The 25790-nt window shown below is 46.5% G+C and overlaps 1 protein-coding gene across 1 annotated transcript in view; it reads right to left on the bottom strand.

Moving 5' to 3' along the window:
* The window catches only part of SRRM4 (serine/arginine repetitive matrix 4), a 201483-nt gene extending 177310 nt beyond the window's left edge, over positions 1–24173 (bottom strand). Inside the window, exon 1 of the mRNA XM_006890414.1 lies at positions 23913–24173. Within this exon, the coding sequence (XP_006890476.1) occupies positions 23913–24043 (131 nt within the window). The 5' untranslated portion in view covers positions 24044–24173. The remainder of the gene's footprint in view (positions 1–23912) is intronic.
* Between the last annotated feature and the right edge of the window lie 1617 nt (positions 24174–25790).

Here is a 25790-nt window from a genome sequence, read left to right as displayed (position 1 = left end):
ACCAACATCCTTCAGTCTGGAAAAAAAAATCCCAAACGCTCTAACAGATCATCAGTGGAGACACGTCCCTAAGATCATCAAGAATTTTTTGAACAGCAGACTTCCTGTTTCTTTGAAAGCATTATTTAATGTTGGCAAAGAATACTGAATGTATTACAGGCTACTGGGAAAAGGGACTCTCTCAGCTTGGAAGAAATACAGCCAAAATGCTCTGGGGTGAGGAGGAAGATGATGAGACTTTTAATTTCACCAACTTTGGACATGTTATTAGGAAGGACAGGATCCTGGAGAAGGACATCACGCTTGGTAGATGGTCAGTGAAGAAGGGGAAGGTGGTAAGATGGACTGACCCAGAGGCTGCAGCAATGGACTCAGATGCGGAAACAATTGTCAGGATGCCGCAGGGTTAGAATGTTTCATTATGTTGCGCGTAGGGTCACTTTGGGTCAGAGCCAACTCAATGGTGTCTACCATCAACAACGAATCCACAGTGCTTGCAGGGCAGGATTGGATAAGCACTATGTCTATCTTCACATTGGCCCGCCCAATAGCATTCTGAAGACTGTTCTACGCATGCGCAGTAGATTTCAAAGCAGGGGAACATGGGCTTTGGAATCACACTTTCGTTCTTATCTTCGTCCCAGCACTTTCCAGCTATTTCATCCACGAGTATGAATGGTGATGAACGTGCAGAGAGTCAGTAAAAGAAAGGTGGACCCTCAACTAGACGGCCTGACACAGTGACTGCATCAGCGGGTGTAACCATGGCGGAGACGGAGAGGACGGAGCAGGACAGGCATAGGGCCGCTGTGGGTCAGAGTTGACGCAACTGTACCCAACAACAGCAGCACCCACTTAACATTGTGCTCTGGCAAGATGCCTCCACCCGGTGCTGTTTCTTGAGAAAACTCAAAAGAAGCATAATTACAGCCCAAAGACAGAGCTGTGCATGGCTAGATGAGTTGTCATCACTAAATCTATTTTCCAATAGTAAATATATTGTGCATCAGAGAGTTGGACAATGACTAGGGAGGATAGAAGGAGAATTGACGCCTTTGAGCTGTGGTGCTGGAGAAGAGTATTGAATGTTCCATGGACTGCCAAGAAAACAAACAGATCCATCCTAGAGAGGGTTAAACCAGGCTGCTCCTTGGAGGCAAGGATTCTGGGGCTTCGTCTGACATACTTTAGACATGTTGCAAGGAGAGACAGGTCCTTGGAGAGGGACATCATGCTTGGTAGGGTAGAGGGACAGCGCAGGAGGGGAAGACCCTCTATGAGGTGGATTGATTCAGTGACTGGGGTAATCAGGATGGGTGTGTCAAAGGCAATACGGTTGGCACAGGATAGAGCACAGTTTAGGGTTGTTGTACATAGGGTCGCTATGAGTCGCAAATGATTTGACGGCACATAACAACAAAAACAACAAATATATTTTCAGCTTTCTTTTTGCTTCTGTTTTCCCAGACAGGCCTCTGTTTAACCCAATCTTGGCGAAATCTTTGGCCGGGCCCCTCCCACATGGACACCACCACCACCAATAATGAGATGTCAGTGTTCACATGGGATCTGATTCTTGAAAAACAAAGTCCAAAATCAATCTCATCTCCATCAAGTGGATCTCACCTCATTAAATGATTAACAAGTTCAGTTGCTAGCTCAAAGGTTACTGGTTCGAATTCACATAGGGGCACCTTGGAAGAAAACCTGCAGATTTACTTCTGAGAGAAAAGATAAAATCAGCCACTGAAAAGCCGTATGGAGTAGAGATCAGTTCTGCACCCATAAGTCACCGTGAGTTGAAGTCGGCTTGATGGCAACTGAGGTCTTGACGGCAACAGAGAACTAGCAAGAGGCATATTTTCTCCCCTCATGAAAGAAGAAAAGGGGCTCTGGTGGCCTAGTGGGAAGGAGTTGTGCTGCCAACCCAGAAGCACATGCTCCGTGGGAGAAAAATGGGCAGTTTCCTCCTGTGTGATTTACTGTTTCTGAAAACTCTCTGGAGGGTCGATTCTGACGTGGCAGTGTACTACAACAGCAACAACAACAAAAGACAAGGGAGCTCTGGTTGCTTAGTGTGTAAGGAGCTGAGCTGCTAACCCAGAGGTCATGCCTCTCCGATGGGTGGAAACCTGCTAGAGGGTCGGCTGTGACTCAAGTTATAGTATGAAGGTGATGAGATTGTCAAGTTCAGGGAGCTCTAATGGGAGCCTGCAGGGAGTCACCCTGAAAACCAAATGGATGCACAGCTCCAGCAGTTCAAATTCACCAGCAGCTAGCTAGCTAGCTTCCTTCTTTTTTTTTTTTTTTTAAAGAAAGATGAGCAAGTTTCCTGCTACTGTGATTTACTACCTCAGACCCCCCAGCTCAGACCCCAAGAGGGTCACTCTGAGTCAGAACCAATTCGAGGACAGCGAGCTGATAAACTCAGATGTGTACAACTCAGTAGCTAGTGAGGACTAGACTTCTCTGCTGGATCAGAGGCTGTGCCTAGGACAAGAAGCTGCGCTGCAATCCCAAAGGCACACGGTTTGAATCCACCAGCTGCTCTGCGGGAGAAGGGTGGGCAGTCTACCTGTCAGAGAGTCAGCTGTAAGTTCCAACCCTACAATACACAACAACCTTGAAAGAGAACTATCCATCCATTTTACAGAAAACTGAGGCTTTGGAAAGCAAAATATAGCACAAGCCTTTTGCTGCACTGAATAGAATGCAAAGCAGAAAGAGCTTTCCGAATGCCAGGCATAATTTTCCAACTCCAAAGGATGGGAGAGGTGGACATGGTACCTGTTGGCATCGGAGCTGACTCAAACAAAGGCACAAATACCCGTGAAGTAATTGGCAAACAGGAAACATTATGAAAATGCAAATCTTTATTCAGTAAGTTAATTAGCTGACTGACATGGATGTAGTAGCGCAGGGAGGTTAAGAGTGTGGACCCTGGACTCAAAGGAGATTGGATTTGGGCAAGTTCTGACCTCTCTGATCCTGTTTCCTCATCTGCACAACAGAGATAAGCATATTCCCTAGCCCTCAGAGGCGTCAATAAGCTAGTCCACACAAAATGTAGTGTCTGACATTATACTGTCATCGTCGTTGTTATTATTCTAAATAACTCCATTCATCTTTCTTCTCCGCATGATGAAACGGGAGGGGGATGAATTTCACCCATCTCCTAGTCACTTCCTAATTTGAGGCACTTTCTCTGTGCAGTGGGCCACTTCTGTAAAGAGGCTGGATCGCACCCAAATTTAACCCAGGCTGGACACAGCCGGACGAAGATGCAGTGGAGAGGACTGGGGTCCCTAAGGACGTGGCCCATTCTGCCCTGCCTTCCTGCTGGGATATTCAGGTGCCGGAGGCATTGTCCAGCAGGTCAGTCTCCAGCACACTCCTGGCACATGGCTGACTAGCAGAACACAAGACAGAAACAGCTCCTCTGGTCCAGCATCCTTGCCTCCTCCTTCTGAGTTCTGGCTCCTTGGTTTGCTTGGAGAATGTACCTGCATCTCAGACTTAGCAGTGAGCAGGCAGGAACTTCCTCACAGAGGCCACCACCCTGGGTCCCTCACCCTCCTCTCTATGGGCTAAGTCAGGGCTCTGCTCTCCCCTCGCCCAAACTTGGTCTTCCAAGTCCCACCCAGCAGCCAACTCCTCCAACAGTTGATTCAACAAACATTTATTATGCACCTCATTTGCATGCATGTCCACAAAGGCTTTTGTGCAGTGTACTGGGGGTTGTGCTGTCAATCAAAAAGGTTAGCGGTTCGAATCCACCAGCTGTCCCACAGGAGAAAAAAACAACAACAGGTATATCACCTCCCGTAAAGACTTACAGCTGCAGAAACCCAATGGAGGGCTGCTATGAGTCAGATTCAACCTGCTGGTGGTAAGTTTACTGCTCTAAAGGATGGTCGAGCGAACCTATACCGTGGCACTGTGGAAGAAAGGACTGGTGATCTGTTTCTGTAAAGATTACAGCCCAGCAAACCCTGTGCAACTCAGTTCTAATCTATAATGCATGGGGTCAGAGTCAGTCAGGACAGGCTCAATGGTCTCAAGCTTGCATCCTAGGTTTATTTCATTTGTGGGAAGCACTAACTCACTCTCTTCAATCTCTGGGCCATCCCTCCCAGCATTCACAGCTTTACAGAGAGGCACTGTGTGCATCAGTTGTACTCTGAGCTGTACTACTGCTCATTTCCTGCAAACAAACAGGACATTGCCCTCCAATCACACAGATCCATTCCCACACCAATGACCAGGCTCTGGGATCACTTCTCTATTGATCTTACTATTCGTCAGCCTAATAGCGTATATACTTAACAGCAATTCTCACAGAGCTGGTGAGGAGCCCTGATAGCACAGTGGGTTAAGTGTGTTGGGCTGCTAACCAAAATGTCAGTGGTTTGAACCCACCAGTCACTCTGAGGGAGAAACATGAGGTCACTTCCTTCCAATAAAGATTCCCAGCCTCAGAAACCCTATGGGGCAGCTTGACTCTGTCCAGCAAAGTTGGCTCTGGGTTAGAAACGACTTACTGGCAGTGATTTTAGGTTATGAGAACTGGCTAGCAGAGCTGGCTAGCCACTAAGATAGAAGCATTGATATCTTTGAATTGTGGAACTGGCAAAGAGTATTGTTTCTCCCATGGACTGACAAATAGAACAGACAAGCCTGTCGTGGAAGAAGTGCCACCACGGTGACTGTTAGAGGCGGGGATGGTGGAACTGTGTCTTACACACTCTGGGCATGTTATCTGGAGGGACCGGTTGTGGAGGGAGGGGGAGAATAATATACTTTGGGTAAAGTAGAATGTCCTCAAAAGAGAGGAGCACTTGCAACAAGACGGATGGAAAACAGTGAGTGTTAACAATGTGGTTGAGCATGGCAGAGATGGTGAGGACAGTGCAGGTTAGGGTGAAGTTCAGATCTGGGGTTCAGAAGGTCACTATGAATGACAGTCAGCTTTATGGTACCTAACAACAACAACAACGCTTAGTTAGCCTTGGGAAGGTGGCTTCACCTTTCTGAGGTTGTTATCTCATCTCAACATCAAGAAGACAGACATCCTCACCATCGGGCCAACAGGCAGCATGATGACGGATAGAGAATAGATTGAAATTGTCAACAATTCTATTTTACTTTGGTCCACAATTAATACCCTTGGTACGCACAGCCAAGAAATCAAAAGACGTGTTGCATTGAGAAAGTCTGTCGTCAAGTACTTCTCCAAAATACTAAGGAGCAATGGTGTTATTTAAAGACTAAGATGCACCTGACAATCTTTTTAATTTTTTTTTCTATATACCTGAAAACTGGACAATGATTAAGGACATCAGAAGAAGAATCAATGCCTTTGCTTTATGGTGTTGGAGAAGAGGACTGACTATCCCACGGACTTCCAGGAGAATGTCCTGGAGAAAGTGCAACTGGAGTTCTGCTTCAAGGCAAAGATGGTAAAACTTCATCTCATATACACTGAGCATGTTGCTAGGAAGGGCTATTCCTTGGAGAAGGGCTTCATGCTTGGATAGGTGGAGGGTCAAAGAAAGAGAGGAAGACCCTCAACAAGAAGAATTGACACAGTAACTGCAGCAATGGGTTCAAGTATGTCAGTCAATGAGGATGGCACAGGATAAGAGAGAGCTCAGATACATTGTTCATAGGGTTGCTATGAGTCGTACTCAACAGTACTGGGGTTGATGGGATGAGATCAGTTATACAGAGCTTCCACCAGATGGCAGTATAAAATAGACGTGGGATAGAAACACCCCACTGAAGACCAGCGGTGGAAAATGTAGGTAGCTACTGTATGTTCCACAGGTCACAAAAGGGTTACAGAAGGAATATGTCCTAGATTAGTTAAGTAAATTGTCCACTTTTAAAATGGGAATAAATCCATTCCCTTGGAATCAGAGTCCTGTGGTCTCCTGGGACCGACAGACAAGGCAGGGCTCATATTCTAGCTGTGCTCTGTAGAATGCCCTGTATTTTCCTCTGTGCTTCAGTCTCTCCGCCTCCAACATAAAGAGGCCACACTGGAGTTACCGTAAGGTCCCCTGGTAGCAGAGCAGTTAGGCACTTGGCTGCTAATCAAAATGTCAGTAGCTCAAGTCTGTAACTGGCAGTTACTCCTGTAAATATCACAGCCCAGGAAACCTTGTGGAACAGTCCTGCTCTGTCCTGCAGGGTTGCTATGAGTCTGAATCGACTCCACAGCACAGAACCACAGTGACAGTCACATCCCCTCTGGCCCTTTATCTTAAATTTCCCAGTGAGGCGGCAATGGTTTCTAAAGGGCTGGCCACTGTAAGGTACTATTCTGGTAGTGGCCCTTCTCTCACTGGAAACCACCACCCATGTGGGGAAACAGTAGCTGATGACATGCTGCACTGCTGCACACCCTAACCCCTCCAAGTGTGGATGATCCCCAGAATCACCTGCCACCTGGTTAGTGTGGCCCCAACAAAGTCCCACAACTTCCCTGCTGTTAGTTCTGAAATCTGCTCCTGGTTCAGCTCAGCCCAGCCCGGGGCCAGATGGACAGCATCCCACATGCCAGAGAGGCTGCAGCAGCAGGTGGGGCCATGGGGGGAGGGGTGCTGGGAAGAGGGAGTGGTGGCTGCTCACCTGTTGGGAAGTTCAAACAGAAACAATGACCTTGGAGGAACAGCACTCCAGGGAACACAGAGGTCACCCTAAGCTGCCTTCAGCTGACTGGGGACCTCGGCAAGCCCCTTCTCCTTGCTGGGTCTCCCTCTCCTCATCTATGCACTGAGCAGCTGGGCTTCATCATCGAGTCTCAGTTGTTTTGTATGTTTCATCAAAAAAAGTTCCCCACCATTTATGAACGAGGTGTTATACAGTAAAACCTGCGGAATCTGGGAGCTGTGTAAGGCAGAATCCTGACAGAGACGGAAAATGCAAAAGTGTCCACCAAAACAAGAGACAAGTGGTAAGACTGCACCCTGTCAAAACAGAAAACTTCTGATACTCGGGAAAACAAGGCAGACCCATCAGTACTTGGTCCTTGTACGTTTCACTGGGCATACCTTTTACCATGATTTTTGTAAAAAGTTTGACATTTTGAATGGGTTTTTTTATTTAATTAATTTTATTTATTTTTAAAAAAATTTTATTTTATTTCATTATTTTTTGTATGTACCGTCAAATCAGATCTGACTGGTACAGGAGGAGATTGTTCCTCCTTCTCCAGCAGAGCATCTGGTGGATTTAAACCGTGCATCTCTGAGATTGCAGTTGTAGCTTCTTGCCACTAGGCCACCAGAGCTCACCATATTTAATTTTAATGAACGTTAACAGAGACTTTGGATTTCCATTCATTCATTGTTGCACTTTTCTCTCTGCCCACCCCTCCCCCCAGTTCATTCTTTTTGAAAAGTAAAAGAAAAATTCTTTCATTGGTATGCAATCCCCCCAATTTTGAATGTTTTAAGAGTACAATTCAGTGGCATTGATCATATCAATTACTATGTTGTTCCACCAGGATCACTATCCATTTTCAAAAGTTTTACACCACCACACCTGTCTTAAGGTCCGTTCCTTTCTTGCTCTCCTTATTCTCCTAGCCATCCCAAGTATTTTTTTTTCTTCCAAAGAATTTTCTCTGTGTATTTGCTTATTTTAGACATTTCATATTAAGGCCGCACAATAGCTATCCTTTTGTGAGTGACTTATTTCACTCAGAGTATCATCAGTGTCCAACCACATGGTGGTGTGTGTCAAGATTTCATCTCCCTTTCTGGCTGGGTAACATTCCTCTGTAGGTATATGTCACATTCTGCATTTTCTTCCTTCTGGTGATAGGCACATAGGTTGGTTCCATCTTCTGGCTACTGTGAATAGTGCTGCAATGAGCACTGTTGTTGTATACCATCAAATTGGAACCGATTCATATCTGAACCTCCAGTGGCTTTTCAGAAGCTGTAAATCTCAGCGAGCATCTCATGGAGGAAGGCCACCCATCTTTCTCTCATGGAGCAGTTGGTGGATTCAAACCAAGTGCCTTTAGGTTAAGCAGCACAACTTTTTACCAACTATGCCACCAGAGCTGTTTTATACAGATGTGGAAATAGAGATCAGAGAAGGGAACTGACCTGTTTGAAGCCAGGTGGCTGGTAAGGGTCAGATGTGGAATAAAAATCCAGAGTTCTTAGCTGAAATATTGGCGGTATCCTCACACACTTTACAGACTAGGAAACTGCCAAGGTCACGCTGTCCATGACAGAGGTGGGATTGAAATCAGGTTTGCCTGTTCAGATACATTCTGCTTCTGTGCTTCCTGTCATTGTGGACTGGAGTTGAAGGTGATGGGTGGTTTGCTTTTGTTTGGCTCGTCTTATTTTATGGAAACTTGTCCAATTAGCTCAGGCAGTTGCTCTTGTTATAATCTCATCTCACACCACTCACAGTTATCCTGCTTTCCTCTGCCCTTGCTCCAACTAATTTACGCTCCATGAACACCAAGGAGAACCTCTTTGCAAAACAGGGCAGAACATGCCTATTCTCCACCCCATCCAAAGCCCTCTGTTGCTTTTATAGAACTCACTCCCCAGGGAAGCCTTGTACACCACTGCATGGCTCAGTCCTTGTCCACTTCCTCAAGACCATTTCTAAACAGTGCCCCTGACCGACATGTCTTTTACTAAGTCATGTCCCCCCTTCCTTCCTGCCACAGGACCTTTGCACCTGCTCTTAAGAACTTCTCCTTCTCCTCTGGTTGCTAATTAACACCCATTCCATTTCCAGATCTCTGCTTCAATGTTATTTCTTCTGAGAATGCTTATAAAATGCTCCAGACTAACTTACATTTCCCATCACAGATGTCCTTATCACAATCCACCTCTCTGTGGCCTTCCACACACTGGTTTTATTTTAAGGTGATCTGCATGATAAATGACTCAAGGGTAGTTTCTGCTAGGGACTGTGCTACAGGATGAGAGCTGTGTACTCCATCACCTAGCAGGTGGCAGGGCTGAGTTGTTATCTGAAGGCATGAATGTTGCACTTTGCTCTCCTCTGACAACTTTCACAATTAATGTTGTTGTTGTGTACCATCGAGTGGGAACCACCCAAAGCTGATGGGTGCCCAGAGGCAGTAAATCACACAGGAGGAGCTTTCCCGTCTTTCTCTGATGGAGCAGCTGGTGGATTAGAACCCTTTACTTTTGTGTTGGTGGTGAAAGTGCTTACTACTAAGCCACCAGAGCTCTTTATGCTTAATAATCAGAACCCGTATGCAATTGCCTCTGCTTGACCTGTCAGACCCACAGAAACAGCAGTGGTATTTCTTTTGATACACAGGAGTTTTGAACTACTAGTTGAGAGTGGAGACTTGTTCTGTCTTGTTTCTTACTATGTTCCGATAGTCAAGAACAGGGGTCCGTGGTTGGCCATCTTGAAAAACTTGTTGCATGCTGTGGCAATTGGACAATTCAAACAGACTTTCAAGGGGGAGGAAAGAAAGAAGAACGAACTGGGGAGGAGGGTAGAGAAAACAGTGCAACAATGAATGAATGAAAACCCAAAATCTCTGTAAATGTTCATTAAAATTAACAAAATTTAATAATTAAAAAAACCCCAAACTCGTTGCATGAATAATTAATGAGGGTAGCCCAAGTATGACCAGGAAGTGCTCTAGTGGCCTAGTGGTAAGAATCTGGCTGCAATCCCAGAGGCACGTGACTGGAACCTGCCAGCTGCTCCATGCAAGAAGAATGTATCATTTTCTCCTGTGCAATTACTTCCTCTGAAAACCCTCTGGAGGGTCAGCGATGGGTCAGTTCTGACTCGATGGTACACCACAATAACTCAAGTACAAATACCTCAGTCCGCTGTATTGATGAAGACACCGAAAAATGTATGAAGTTAAAAGTTTTAGCATTTAATAGACTTTAGATAATTCAGTCTTCTCATTTTGCATGTGGAAATAGGGTGGATGAAACTAAGGGATATATTGTTTCAGGTGCATAATATATTGAAACAATGACATGTATATATAATTTATAAATAAGTATAGATATATTGAGGGTTTATTCTTGATTTTTTTTAACTGAGAGAGGTAAAAGATCATCAAAATATTGAAACCCTTGGTAAAGGCTTTTAGAGAATAAGAAAAATTATTTGGGAGCCATATATCTTATAAAGGTTTAACAGCCACGATATATAAAGAGCTCCTACAACTAAATAACAGAAAAACAGTCTATTTTAAAAAATAGTGTGAAGACTGAATAGACAGTTCTCCAAAGAAAATATACAAATAGCCAATAAATAATATAAAAGATACTCAATGTCCTTAGTCGTTGTGGTGTACTGTCCAGTTATAACTGACTCATAGCTGACCCTCAGGTTTCAGAGGCTGTAAATCACATAGGAGGTGAACACCCATATTTCTCCCCGGGAGCAGCTAGCAGATTTGAACCATGTGCCTGTGGGTTGACAGCACAACATCTTAGTAAAATGTAAATAAAAATGACAATGAGATATCCACTAGGATGTCTATTATCAGAAAAACCCCAAGGCAAGTGGTTCAAATCTACCAGCTGTTCCTTGGGAAAGAGATGGGCAATCTCTTTCTGTGTAATTTAAGCCTCTGAAAACCTGCTGGAGGGTCAGCTGAGTTGCTTCTGATTTGACAGCGATGAGTCTTGGTTTGGTTTTTGTTTTGTGGTTTTTGAGGGAGAGTATCATGGAGCTCCTATTATGTGTTACAGTGCTCCATGGGAGAACAATGGACAGTGTCCTTGGAAACTTGGCGGAAGGTCACTACGAGATGGCTTCAAATTGACAAGTTGTCACCACCTATCAGTCAGGTGGTCATTGTGGTTGGTGACTGCCATGAGGTTGAAATCTATGCCACTTGTATTTCAAATACTGGGTGTATTTCAGCAGAGTTTCCAGACAAGGATAGACTAGGAAGAAAGGATGGACAATCTCATTCAAAAACTTAGTCAGTGAAAACCTCATAGATCATGACAGGATACCGTTCAATATTTTGCTGGAAGAATATCCCCCAAGGCTGGAAGGCATTCTGAATACTAAGTGGCCTCAACCATGAACTTGACCACATCAGTGATTGCAATGCTGTTTCAGGACCAGATAGTGCTTTGTTCTCCTCTGATCACAATGGATCAGTCAGCTCACCAGCCACTAACCACCACCACTGAGTGATTACGGGGCTGGAATTAGATAACAGATGCAGTGTGCTTCGCAAGGGCTGGGCATATAATGATTTAAGGCGCTTGGCACACAGATTCCCACCATGAGTGAGTGCACACACACACCATGAATACACAACGCTCAGGCCCAGATGGCTCCTGGCTTCCCACAGGAGGGGTAACTGTCTTGTAAAATTCCAGCTCACTTGCCTAAGCTTAACTTTTAATGAAGCCAGAGAACAGTGATCAGATCCATCAGCGTGTGGGCTCCGCGGAGCTGTCAGTGGTATGCGAGCCCCGGGAATCCAGCAGCTAGGGGATTCTCCTGATGAGAAACATTTGCGTCCGGAGGATCTTAATATTTGTTTTGAACAGACACACATAGATGTGAATTGCTTAATGACTGTTTTAGGGTTCTGCATTGTTCCCGTGTTTGGTTTGGCTTTGTCTCTATGACATCTTAATTCTGTGTTTTATTTCATAGGGCTCTGCACCCAGGCAGTGGCATATGGGAGCTCCTGTAGTAAAAGCTTAAATGGAGAAAAAACAGAAGACTCACATACACTCTCTCTCACACACACACAGAGGAGATGGCGAGAGAGAAAGGATGTAGGGAGAGAGTGAGAGAGAAGGACACAGAGAGAAAGGAGAAGTGGGTGGAAGAGAGAGGGAGAGGAGGAGTGAGAAAGAAGAGAGAAGAGAGACAGAAGAGAGGAGAGAATGGAAATTGTAGCTTCAAGGGTGTGCAGTGAAGGAGGAGGGGGGTAGGTGTGCATGCATGGATATGAGACCAAACCCTTGCTGCCGTGGAAACAAGATTTGCCACCGCTATTTGGAAGTCTAAACAGTGTCTTTTTCAATTTCCTAATCTGATTGATCGCAATCAGAGAGATTGTACATTTCATGCTTGTCCACAACGCAAGGAGGGGCCCAGGCAAGTTTCTGGCATCGTTGTTCAAAGTCACCACTGGCTGAATCAGAGCGAGGAGAGAAGGAGCCATGGATGAGACCTGAGAAGCTGCCCAGAGGCAGCCTGCAAGCTGCCCTTGTTCTCAGATTAGGAGTTGAGGATCCCAGATATCCTCAGCAGGCTGTCCTGCTGACCCTAAGGGTGTCAATTTCACATTTATCTGAGTAGAATTAGGGCTCCATAGGATTTTTAATGGCAAGTTTTTTGAAAGCAGTTTGCCAGTCCTTTCTTCCTAGGCACTCGTAGTTGAGATAGAACCTTCAGCCTTTTTGTGAGAAGCTGTGGTTATCATTTATGCCAGTAGGGGTTTTCTGCTTCATCAGCCACCTGCCTTCATCCTGGGTACTGTCTCCTGTCACTCTGCCTTATTCTCTCTGCTCCAGTCACACGCACCTCCTTGCTAATGTCAGGTACAACAAGCAGGCTTCCACCTCGGGCTGCTGTAGCTTCCTCTTTCCGCTGGCTGCAATGCTCTTCCCTCAGCTACCCTCATTTCTCCCTCCTCTTCATCCAGGTCCCTCTGATCACCCCATCTAAGGAAGCAGTCCCTTCTTTCCCCTTGCCTGATTTTTCCATAAAGTACTTATTAACACCTGGCATTGTATTGTTGTTGTTCTGTACTGTCAAGTCACCTGTGATTCATAGCAACCCTATGTACAGCAGCCCTAAACCCTGCTCTGTCCTGTGCCAATTTTATTGTCCCTGACACACCTGCTCCCATTACCCCAGACACTGAATTAATCCATTTCATCGAGGGTCTTCCTCTCCTGTGCTGTCCCTCCACCCTCTCAAGCATGATGTTCTTCTCCAAGGACTGGTCCCTCCTTGCAACATGGCCAAAGTATGTCAGACAAAGCTTCAGAATCCTTGCCTCCAAGGAGCAGCCTGGTTTAACCCTCTCTAGGATTAAACAAACCTGTTTTTTTTTTCTTAGCAGTCCACGGTATATTCAATACTCTTCTCCAACTCCCCAGCTCACTTGCTTCTTTATTCATTATCTTTCTCCCCCATGAGAATGTTGTTAGGCACCCTTTACTCAGCTATGACTCACAAGTGACCCTATTAACGACAACTTGATCTGAACCTTGCCCTATGCTGCAACATCCTCATGATAAGCATCCTTCCATGCTTGAGCTTATTACAAAGTCACAGTGCCAATCCATCTTGGTGAGGGTCTTCCTCTCTTTTCTCTGAGCTGCCACCTTTCCCAGCATGATGTACAGGGCCTTGTACTGACCGCTTCTGCACTGAGTACCCAATAGGGTCCCTATAGGACACAGTGGGACTGTTTCCAAAGTTATTACATAAACAGTCTGCCACATATTCTTCTGGCAGGGTGGCTGGTGGGTTCAAGCCGAACCGCCAATGATTCGGTTAGTAGCCAAGTGCTCAACGACTGTGTCACTAGGGCTCCTTCGTGACTGAGGAGGTGTTCAATAAATGCACTGAATGAATGAATAAATGAATGGATGAATAAATGAAAGCATGCTGGTGCTTTCCAGCCACGGGTGGCTCCTTCCATTAGTGAGTTCATTGCTTGCTGGTTTTATTTGCACCCCCTGCTGGCTCGTTCCAATCCCTCCACTGTGGGTGGTTGCTCCGGGAATGCAGATGAGTTTTCTATGGCTCAGAGCTAGACCACAAAGGACAAAAACCCCTTCCCGGTGTCTGTGTTCCTGAGCCCCAAATGGGGACTTCCTGTCCACTCCCTCTTTCCTTAACTCTGTAAGTTGGTGGTCTAGTTGGTAAGGAGTTTTGCCTCCAACCCAAAAGTAAGCAGTTCAAATCCACCAGCTGCTTCAAGGCAGAGAGGTGGAGAGTCTCCTCCCATATGATTTGTGGCCTATGAAAATCGACTGGAGAGCCAGCTATGAGGTGATTCCAACTTGATGGCAGTGAGCGAGTACTCCTTTCAAAAAAGTTTCTCTGGAGACCTGTTTAGAAACAAAGGCTTTTCTTGCATTTGTAGGTAAAATCGTTCCCATTTTCCAGATTACTTAACTGAGGGTAATCGTGCAACTGGAAGCAAGGGATCTCATTTCTCCTGGTGCTCCCTCCTCCCTGGGTTTCTCTGCACTTCTTTTTCCTTATGTGGCTGCACTTTAGACTGTCTGCCTCATTTCATTCTTAATCTTGATTGTGTCTGGCTTCACCATCATCACACTCCCAGACCATCCAAGAGGATGGGGAGTACATTTCATTCATCTTTCCTCCCTGACGGGCCTGGCAAGTAGTAATAATAAAAACTACAACTTATTATTAATAGGGAGCCCTTCGCGTGTGCCAAATGGCACTCTCCATGAATTAGCTCATTCAGCTCTTGGAGGTGGCTGCTATTATTAGTCCCATTTTGTGGATGAGGAAACCGAGCCTGAGAAGGGTGAGATGCTTGCCAGGACTCACAGAGCCAGTAAGCGTTCGCAAACCATAACAAGAAATGCGTTTGGATTTCTGTGTTCCTGAGGCCTGTCAGAGTTTGCCAAGGCTCTCTAGATGAGGAAGGACCACTCCCTGGAAAAGAACATCTTGCTTGGTTTAAACTAAAAAGCAAAAAGAAGATGACGCTCAACCAAATGGACTGACCTAGTGGCTGTAACTAAGATAAAACATACTGGTCCAGATGGTCCAGGATCTGTGCACGGAGTCACTAGGAATCAGAATCAACACACAGCTACCATCTAACCACACAGACACCCCCCTCCATACACACACACACACACATGCAGCACAGTGGCTCTTGATTAAACCCAATCTATCCCTCTCTTTTGATTCATATTGACCCCATAGGATAGAGCAGAACTGTCCCACAGAATTTCCAAACCTTTTATCTCTACAGAAGCAGATACCACATCTTTCTCCCACAGAGAAACTGCTGGCCTTTCAGTGAAGAGCCATCACTCAACCACTCTGCCACCAGGGCTCAGCGGCTCAGTCTCAAAATTCAAACCCCTTGCTGTCAGTCAGAACTGACTCGTAGCTGGCCCTCCAATGGGCTGCTGGGGCTGTAATTTGAGAGGGAGGAGACCGCCCATCTTTCTTCCTCTGAGCCTCTGGTGGATTCAAACTAACAAAGAAACATGATTTTTTTTGGGGGGGGGAGGGTTCGCAGCACAGCTCACTCTGGACTTCACCACTGGGGCCTCATTAGGGAATGCTAAAGTCATAATGAAGGATGAATACAAGTTGGGCTCTACCTAAGTGTCCATCAGCTGATATATGGATAAATAAAACATAGTACATACATACAATATTCCATTAGTAAAAAAAGAATGAAATTATAATATATTCACTAGTATGGATGAACCTTGAAGGCTTCTTGCTGAATAAAATAAGATCCTATTTACATGAAATGTCTGGAACAAGCTAGCTCATTCATGAGACCAGAAGCAAGACTGGAGGGGCTCGAAGGAAGGTAAAGCTATTGCTTAGCGTGTGTACAATTCCTGTTTGGGATAATGAATAATTTTGGAAATAGATGATTGCACAACATCATGAATGAAATTAATGTCAGTGAAGTTTATACTTAAAAATTATGGTTGGGAGCTCTGGTGGCCTAGTGGCAAGAAGCTGCACTGCAATCCCAGAGGTGCATGGTTTGAATCCACCAGATGCTCTACTGGAGAAGGAGGGGCGATCTCCTTCTGTACCAGTCAGATCTAATTTGATAGCACACACACACAAAGTAATAAAATTTAAAAAAATTAAAAGAAGAATTAAGGTTTAAAAGGCATATTTTATGATGTGCTAGGACATTGGGTTGACGCACAACCATCCTATGAACAATGGCGCTGAAGCCTGCTCTATCCTGAGCCAACCTCATCATCTCAGACACACCTGATCCATTTCCAAGGTTCACTCTGTCAATCTATCTCATCCTGGGTCATCCTCTGTTGTGCTGACTCTCTATCCTTCCAAGCATGATGTCCTTCTCCAAGGACTGGTCGGCTCCTGGTGACATGCCCAAAGTATGTGAGACAGAGCTGCAAAATTCTTGCCTCCAAAGAGCAAACTGGTTTCACTTTCTCTCGGACAGACCTCTTTGTTCTCTTAGCAGTCCATGGTATGTTCAATACTCTTCTCCAGCACCACAACTCATGATGTCACAAGGTATCAGGTTCTTCTTTTGTCTTCCTTAGTTACTGTCCAGCTCTGAGATGCATGTAATTGATAGGTTTTTCAGTGGGGGGAGGGGGGTTGTATTTTGTTTTTACCATCATAAAATACAAATTGGGGAGGGGTGGGAATAAGGAATGCTCGTAGAACACTGTGATGGCCAAGTGGCAAGGCCAAGGACTTCAGTCTTGAGGAACAGTACCTTCCTCTTTATCTACCCCACTAGATTCCCCCCCGGAGCACTCATTTACGGAGGTCTCAGGTCTGGATGGTGTAAAGTTTGTGCTCAACCAGTAAGCAAAAGGTTGACATTTTGATCCACTCAGGAGAACTGTAGAAGGAAGACCTGTTTTTGTTACAATGATAGCCAGACATTATACCACAAGAAAAACCCCTGTACTAGGTGGGCTCAACATGAGTTGCAATCAACAGCAACACGTGGTCTGTGGCTCCTGCTCTGTGCCAGGCACTGTGTCAGGCTTTTCATACTATGAATCTCATTTACTACAAATACTTTGAGAATGGTGTCAGGAAGGGCCAGTCCTTGAAAAAAAGGCATCAGCCTGGGAAAGGTGAAGGATCAGGGAAAGAGAGGAAGCCCCTCAACAATATGGTTTGACATAGAGACTGTAGCAATGGGTATGAGCATATCAGAGATGGCGCGAATGGTGCAGGACAGTGCAAGGTTCAGGCCTGTTGTTCACAGGGTCACTATGGGCTGTCGTCAACAGGATGACATCTAACAACAACAACATAACCCAGTGAGCTCTAATGGTACAGTACATTGTGTACTGCACTGCTAATCAAATAGCCAGAAGTATTAATCCACCTGTGGTTTAAATTTGTCAGTGACTCTGCTGGAAAATGAACAGTCCCCTCCTGTTATGATTCATAGCCTTGGCAACCTGGCGGGGGATGCGGGTGGGGGGTTGTCCCTGTGAGTGAGCACTGGCTTGATGGCAGTACGTCTGGCTATTGGTTGCAGTTTATAACCTTTTGGGATGAGTATGTAACAAGAGGGGGAACTGAGGCATAGAGATGTGATGATGTAACTTCCAGGTCTTATTGCTTGAAGGGACAAATCAAGATTTGAACTGAGATAGATCTGACTGGGTCAATCAATGATTAAACACACTTGGCTGGCCGTCAATGGAAAGGTCGGTGGTTTGAACCCACCGTGGCCACTCCACAGGAGAATGGTGCTTCTGTAAAGATTGCTGTTGTTATTGTTAGGTGTCATGGAGTGGACTCTCATAGTGACCCCATGCACAGGAGATCAAAACCTTGCCTGATCCTGTGTTTTTCTCATCATCTTCACTGTGCTTAAGTTCACACTTACAATGCCAATGCCAATCCATCTCCTTGAGGATCTCCATGCCCTTCTTGGACTCTTCTACTTTTCCAAGCAGTATGTCCTTTTCCAAAGACTGGCCCCTCTTTGTCCTTTTGTCTCTCCATGCCTCCTATATACCATCCATCTGCCTACTTATGTTGTCATTGTTGTTGGGTGCCATCAAGTCAAGTCCACCTCATGGCCACCCAGTGTACAACAGATCTAACCCTCGCTGGTGCCAGCATCCCCCTCACAATCTCTGTTGCAGCCTTCTGTGTCAACCCATCTCACTCAGTCTTCCTCTCTTTCTTTGACCCTCCATTATTCCAAGCACCATGTCCCCTTCCCATGATTGGACCTTCTTAACAATACGTTCAAAATACCTTAGACAAACTCTCACTATCCTTGCCCTAAGGAGCATCCTAGCTGTCATTCTTCTAAGAGTAAATATCTATATAGTCTTGGAAATCCTATGAGGTAGTTTTAATCTGTTTTACAGAGTCACTGTATGCAAAGGCCAACCACCTTCAGTACGGATTACATCTCAACATCAAGAAAACAAAAGTCTTCACCACAGGACCAATAGTCAACATGAAAGTAGATGGAGAGAGGATCAAAGTTGTCAATAATTTTCTCTTCTCCAGATTAACAATCAACATCCTTGATACTAGCCATTAGGAAAATCAGAAGACATATTGCATTGGACAAATCTGCTGTCAGGGACCTCTCCAAGATGCTGAAGAGCAATGATGTCAATTTGAAGATGAAGGTGTGCCTGATTCAGGCCATGATCATCTTAATCACCTGCTAAGCATCAGAGATCTAGACACTGAGTAAGGATGACAGAAGAATTGATGCCTTTGAGTTACGGTGATGGAGAGTACTGAACATTCCATGCACTACCAAAAGAGCAGACAGATGTTTTCTGGAAAGGGTGCAGCCAGCATGTTCCTTGTAGGGCAACAATGGTAAAGCTTCATCTTTCATACTTTGGACATATAGCTAGGCGAGGCTATTCCTTGGAAAGCGATGCCATGCTTGGAAAGATTGAAGACCATCAATGAGATTGATTGACACGGTGACTTCAGCAATGGGCTCTAGTGTGTCAGAGATGATGATAGCACAGGGTTCAGGTTGACTGTTAGGGTTGCTATGAGTCGTACTTGAGTCGATGACATCTAAGAGCAACAACACAGTTGCTATGAGTCACAAGCGACTTGCTGGCAACAAGATAGTTCTCATTTGGAGCCCAAACTCTTAATCATCACATCCCACTGCCTACATCTCAGAAATAGTTCCTCATACATTTGAGAAAATCTTAGTAGCAAGTGATTAGAAAACTCTGATCTTGTGGGTCCTCTGTCAACCCTACCATCTTTCCAAAAGGCAGACTGGGCCATACCGGAGGAAAGGGGGCTATTAACATTCATTACACGGCTATGGCATGCCTGAGCCAATCATGAAGCAGATGGCACAAAGCTGGGCTTTTCTGCCCCTGGCAAGAGTCAAGCTTTTAGGGATTTCCCCTTTTCAGTTGCCCTAGAGTGAAGACGGAGGAATGGACACTCCCAGAGGTGCTTTAAGGGGCACTCCAAAGCCACCTCCTAGGCCAGCCTGCAGGTTCGCTCTGCCAGTCAGCCAGCCAGCCAACCAGATGTCTGCATCTAGGGGGCTCCATTCTGACATTAGCTAAATCAAATCTATTTGCAGTATGTGTGTGTCTCTCAGATAGCACTGATGAGAATCCCAATGTGTCAGGATTGGGGGTGCAGCTGGGAACAGGAGAATCTGGTGCTAGTTCAAGACCATGTGTTCTCCTTAAATGAAAACACTCCACATTCAATAACTATCAGCCTAACCCATCCCATTCCTCAGAAAGAGCACATTTGCCAGGTGAATGTCACAGGGTGTCAGAAGTAGGAAGGGACCATTTCTGACACCCTGTGGCATTCTGTAGCACATGTGCTCTCCTGTTCATCATTCAGCAAATCTCACGTTTCAGGTTTGACCAAACAATAGCACTTCCTTCTTTACAGAGAAGAGTGCTCATCCATCTTCAGTGCAAAGCATCTTTTGTGACCCCTGGTCCTTTGGCTCTTAACCAAGGGCTATCAGGAGATCACCTCCCAGCAGCACCCCCACCCCTGTTCCCAAGGATGGAGTCAGCACAAACCTGCTAACTGATCTTTTTGGGATGAAGGTGAGTCTCGAATTAAATGGTTCAAAGGCATTTTTCCTGCATTTCAATTGGCCACCTTTCCCTTCATGCAGTAAAATCTCCAGTAGTCTGGAATTTATGAGCCTTTGGACAGGGACTGGGCTGAAGTCAGCTTCTAGACTATTCTGCATTGAAAGGATTTTCGAAGAAAACGAACAGCTTGCCAAGTGAATCAACTGTAAAGGGAATTCTTATTCCCTTTAAGCCCTCCTCCCCATATCCACTTGCCTTGATTTTCCTGTTCTTTTCTAATGTGTATGTGTTCACAAAAAAATTAATACACTAACTTAAAATTACTTTTAATTGTTCATTAGGTCCTAGGCTGTATCCTCATTGTGGATGGAGAGATGGCTTCAAATGCTAGACTCCCCCTGCCCTCCCCCTTTGGATTAGAAACTTCTTAGGTACAAACTTTTCTCGATCGAGCAACTAACAAAGAATATAAATTAGATGACAGGCATTGGCGGGGAGAAACGAGATGGAGGTCTTGCTACAACCTTGATGTGGTGTCTTATTTGTGTTGACTTCCTGTCAGTGGGATTGGGGTAAGATTGACTAGGTATTCCTATGTTCTACTCACCCTGATGGCATGGTGTGGATGTCTTTGATGGTTAATGCAAAGGTCAAAGGTTCGAATGCACCAGTCACTCCAATGGAGAAAGATGAGTGGCAGTCTCCTTTGAGACTACGAGTCAGAAACAATTAGAAAGATGTGGGATTGGCTTGGTTTGTTGGGTTTTTAAAGTATCTCTCCCAGGGTGGCTTCTTTCCTGGAATGATTACTAACAGCCATCCTTTTATCTTGAATATATGCATCTGGCACAGTCCAAAAATCATATATTCTAGACTTGCTAGAATCAGGGGATTGAAATAAAGATTGCTTAAGAATTTGCATCTTCTCTGTACTGGTGGTAGCTGGTGACCTCCTCTCACACCAAAAGCAGGTTCAGGATGCTTGGATGACACATCTGAATCCAGACATCCACCACGCACCAGCCCCAGATCAGAAAGGAGCTAGCCTTTTCTCTAGGAGCAACTGGGTGACCACCTCCCTCCTTAGCTCCACCTCATGCTCATTCTAGGTCAGGGCACTTCCTTGCCTGCCAGGAGCTGGAATTCTCTAACTTTCACTCTTGGAATTATCTGGGGGAGAAGTGGCCCTTAGAGTGAAATTAGGGGAGGAATGGTTGATGGCCTTTTGACTTTGATGAGCTCTGAACTACTTGATTTTAAGCCAGTATTCACCTAAAGTGCTTTACCTATTTTGGGCCTCCCAACCCACCATCTAGACAGCTATTATTATTCTTCCTGTTTAAAAGATAACAAAGCCAGTGAGCCAAGAAATCCTGCTAGTAAATGGTCAAGCCAAGACAAGACTCTTGGTTTGCCTAAATGCTCAAGACTGTGTACTTAGCCACTATGATATACAGCTTCCTGCTCTGCTATACTGTTCTGGCATTTCATTCCAGAGTCTGCTTGCAATTTGATACATTAAAAAACTACTATCTCATCAAGTATGCCTCAAAGGTGACTGGGGTGAGAGTCTAGGAGAGGAGGTAGCATGCAAATATTACAAAATCCAGGCATCAAAGATATCCTTCTATGCTGGTACTGCGCTCAATACAAGGAGAGACTTTAAATGACCTGTAGAAGTACCATCAAGGAGTAGCACTTCCCTACAAGCAAGTATTAAGTGTGTAGCCAGGACTGGTAGTTGATCCACTCCTCCCCCATATCCCTGCAGACAGCTACTTGGGCTAGATCCACTGATTGTGAGTTCAGTTTGCTCACAGAACTCAACGACATTTTCGAGAAGACCAAGATGCCCCAGATTGCCTCAAGAGGAGGCAAAAAGGATCTAGGAAATCCAATGGCAGTACTTCTGTCGTCCTCCGTCTTAAGAGCTCAGCTTTGGGAAGGCAGCGTTTCCACCCATAAACAAACAGAACATTAGAAAGGAGATGGGAATGGGTCATTGCTGGATGTGGCTGGCTTGAGTGGCAATGGGGATAATTTAGGTTGGCTGGCCTCTCTGTTTAAAAGCAACTCAAACGTTGCCTTTACTGAGGACTCGGAGAGGAATGTTCCCTGCTCACTGTGAACCTCAGACCAGGAGTGAAATCTACAAGTTTAGAATCTGTTCAACACCAAGATCACACCTGTCAGAGAAACACTGAAGGAGGGAATCCTGTCAGCATGAAGCAGAGCTGTTGGGGTGGTTTTGAGAGGGAAGGATAGTCAGGATATGAAAACACTCCAAGAGTGACACGACTAACAGTCTGGGGCAGGGAGAAGTCAATTCTGTGAGAGTCTCCTATAGGGTCTGCTGGACATGCACGAAGCTACAGAAGGCATGAGGGTTGAGGGATTTTGTGGACCATTCACATGGTTGAGAACCTAAGCAAGAAAAAGGCATGAAACTGATGGCTAAAGCATGAAGATATCAAGACAAGTGGGACCAGGGCATAAAAACCCCACCAGGGGAACTGATTGCTGCACTTCTTGTCTCCGGCGAGTTTTCCTCTAGTCCCTTCTGCAAGGGCATTTCGTTGGTCAACACAGCACCTGCTTTGCCAAAAGCCTGCAGTCTCCAAAGGTGGAACGGATGGCAAAAGCCCAGAAATATAAAACTGCTGACGTCAAAACTCTCCACAGAGAACCTCATTCTCCGCTTTTGAATGCACTTGGCATTACTGGTCTCCTTCCTCTGGCCTCTGTTAGTGGCTGTCTCCATCCTCCCTCCATCCCTCTCTCCTAAATGCCAGTGACGTTTGCAGCCAGGTACACTAGAGTGGTCCCTCCTGTTCTTTGTTACTCAGTCTCCAGCACGGGGCAGGCACTCATTCCCCCACCCTTAGAAACCTGTAGGAGCCAGGTTGCTACCAAACAGTAAAGTGAAAAGTTTTCTGATGTGTGTTCCATCCTTGAGCAGTGACGCCCATGCAGTCCTCCACTCCACACCTGCTGGAAAGTTCACACTCTGTTTTGGCAGAACAAGCCTTCTGTCTGAGGCAATTTTCGCCATATATTCTCAATCGACTCCTTAATGCAGCTGCCAGGATTAATAAATCCCCTAAGTGGTCCCCCCTGGCCCACTTCTCGCCTTTCCTCGGGCTCACCCACTCATCCAACAACCGGTCAACAATGAGTTTTCACACTACCTTGATTTGCTCTGACAGAGAGCACAACCTTCTCTCTTTCATTCTCAAACTCCTCCAAATGGATTGATTTATGAAACGAATTGGGTTTTCTCTGCCATGAAACGCTTCCATTGCCCCCAACCCTCCTCTCTTTTCCCTCTCACATGCTCAGATCTCTGTCTCTACTCCAGATTCTCCTCCCCGACACCATTTCCACCAGTGGCAGAGGGTTCTTTATTCCCTCTCATCACTCAGTTCAAAGCAATCAGACCCTTTTGAAAAACAAAACAATAAACACTCCACATAAAACTCCTTCGAGACCAGTTTCTGTCTGGGAGGCCCCTCCCAGGCTCTTGAGCAAAGAATCCTGGTTTTGGATGCGGGTGAGGAAAGAATTTAGCAGCAGCAGCCAGAAAGGCGAGGAGGAGGGTGCTGTTTTGAGTGTATTTGAAGGAACAGCATATGGGCTTTTGTGAAAACGTTTGGAGTTTGCTGCTTCTGAGCTGAGTATAGCACGAGGCTGAGTATAGAATTGAAACTGCTTGAGCTGTGTCAATGCTCATCTCTAAGGAGATGAACCCTCAAGCATCACAAGCTGATGACTCCTTGGAAACACAAAACACCGTCCCCCCCCCACCCCCCAACCCCACTAACACTCAGAAAAGTTTCTCAAAGTCAGACCCCACCTGAACCGTCTACCTGGAAAAAGTCAAATGTTTGGAAAGCCTGCTGGCTGTCAAGTGTTTCTCCTTCCAAAGATCCCTCCCAACCCCTTCTGGACAGACGGCTTCTGCCTCAAACAAGCAATTAGCCCCCATGTTCCAGCGGGAGGCACCAAGAAGAGATGGAGAAAGACAGGTGTCCTGGCCCAGCCACCTGCATCCGCCCCTTAGGGCTTTAGGGTACAGGCCAGAAAGGGGACCATCAGGGTCTCCCCTCTTGGGAAGGATGGCATTACCTTGGCAGCGGCTTGCGGGCTGTGATACTGGCGACAATGATGCTCTCGGGACGCGGGGTGGCCACGGCTTTGAAGGTTCCTCGCCAGAACTTCTCAAAAAGCTGCTTCTCACCCTGCTGAACGCTCGCCATAGCTAACCCAAAGGGGCCCTGGGCGCTGTCCGAAGTGCTGAAACGTGGATTCCAAACAAGGGCGCACCACGCTCCCAGCACGGTCCGCTAGAAACCCAAAGGGGTGGGGTGGGAGAGATCGGGGTTCGGGGCGGGGGGATCGGGAACCCTCAGTCTGGACAGGCGGCGGAGAAAGAAGGCTTGGCGGCCAGGGTGCTTGGTCCCCGCAGCTGGGAGCTCTCTGCGTCCCGGGAAGGGACCAGAGGGCCGGTTTCCTCCGTGGCCACGCCGGGAGGGAAGAGGCGACCAGGTCGTCTGTGTGTGCGTGCGCGTGTGAGCTCCGGCGCGCCCGGGTTTTGTCTCTCGCACAATGTGACGTTGGAAGAGGAGGCTGGTCGCGCGAGCTGCACTTTCCTCCTCCCCCTCCCTCTCGCAGTCTCCTCCTCCCTCCAACCCCCTCCCCCTTTGGCTCAGCCTCCCGCCGCCATCTGCATAACAAAAGCCCGCAGGTCTTCAGAGGAAAGGGTGGGGCGCGCCCCGTCGTCCCCCCCCCCCCCTCCGGGCACGGAGTTGCAGCTCTAACCCCTCCTTAGGGATCTGCCGCTGAACCTGGATGGAGCTCCTTTTGCCCTGCCTGCTCTCCATCCTCACCCCTGCGGGCCTCACCTCCTGGGCTGGTCACCCACCCTCCTAGCCTTTTAACAAGTCTTGTGGAAGGTCTTCTGTTGAGGGGTGGGGGGAGGAAAAAACACACCCAAACTTAAACTATCCTCCCAAGCCGACCCATCCCCCTTCACTTCTTGGAGGGACTGTCTAAACTGGCAAATGGGGCTGGGGAGGTGAGGGCGGTTCTCTCTTTGTGCCCGGGCACTGCAAGATCACCCCCATCTAGAAAGTACCATTTGATGGACAACTCGCTCCCAATTGCACTTCTCACCATCTGCCGCGCGGCCCCGCCCGCAGAGGGGCGCAGCGTGGCATCTGTCCATGCGGCGCTGTAAGGATATCTCTTTTTGTGCCTCAAAGCCAGCCTGCTTGAGGTCCCCGCTGCCAGAACGGTCTTAAGGAAGGCAGCTCCACCCCCATGCCACCCCACACGCCCTATCCCACTCTACACAAGGCCCCACCCCTATCCCCTTCCCCATCCACACCTTGGGAATTCACAGCTTGTTTGAGGAAAGGAAGTCGGTTAAGGCAAAGAATAATATTAGGGGGAAGGGCTTAAGGGGGAATTTGAGGACTGACAGGGGATAATGACTTCCCAGTCTCTCTTCCCCATCTTCCACCCTCTCCCAGTTCAATCCTGGGTGCAGCCAGGAGAGGTGCACCATCACAGATCAACCCAGCCACAGAGCATCCGAGGCTGAACTTTGTGTTTCCACAGGCTTTTCATTAAGAGAGAGAAGAGTACCCCATCAGCCCACTTCCGCTTTGCAAGCCCTAAATCCTTTAAGTTACAACCCCTCTTCCCTCCCTCTGCAAACACACACAGTAAATTCCTGAAAGAGGACCTCTGAGTCTTAAAAACTCCCCAGAACCTGGCAGGGGTCCTGGCTGTAGCTTCTGAAAACCTTGCCTCTTGCAGGTAAAACAATGGGGGCCCAAGAAAAGGGATATCAAGGTGAAGTGCAGAAATTCTTTCAAAGGAAGCTGGAGGGGAACAGGGAAGAAAAGGCACCAGGAAGCAGAGAAAAAGAGACAGAAGAGGAGGAGGAGGAGAAAGGAATCAATCCTTAAGTCACCAAGTTTGGGTCCAGAAAGACCTATT

Source organism: Elephantulus edwardii, unplaced genomic scaffold (genome assembly GCF_000299155.1).
Source record: "Elephantulus edwardii isolate Elephantulus edwardi_28Jun2011 unplaced genomic scaffold, EleEdw1.0 scaffold00089, whole genome shotgun sequence".
Classification (NCBI taxonomy): Eukaryota; Metazoa; Chordata; class Mammalia; order Macroscelidea; family Macroscelididae; genus Elephantulus; species Elephantulus edwardii.
The sequence above is the reverse complement of the archived record's forward strand: the minus strand, read 5'-3'. Positions and strand labels throughout refer to the sequence as shown.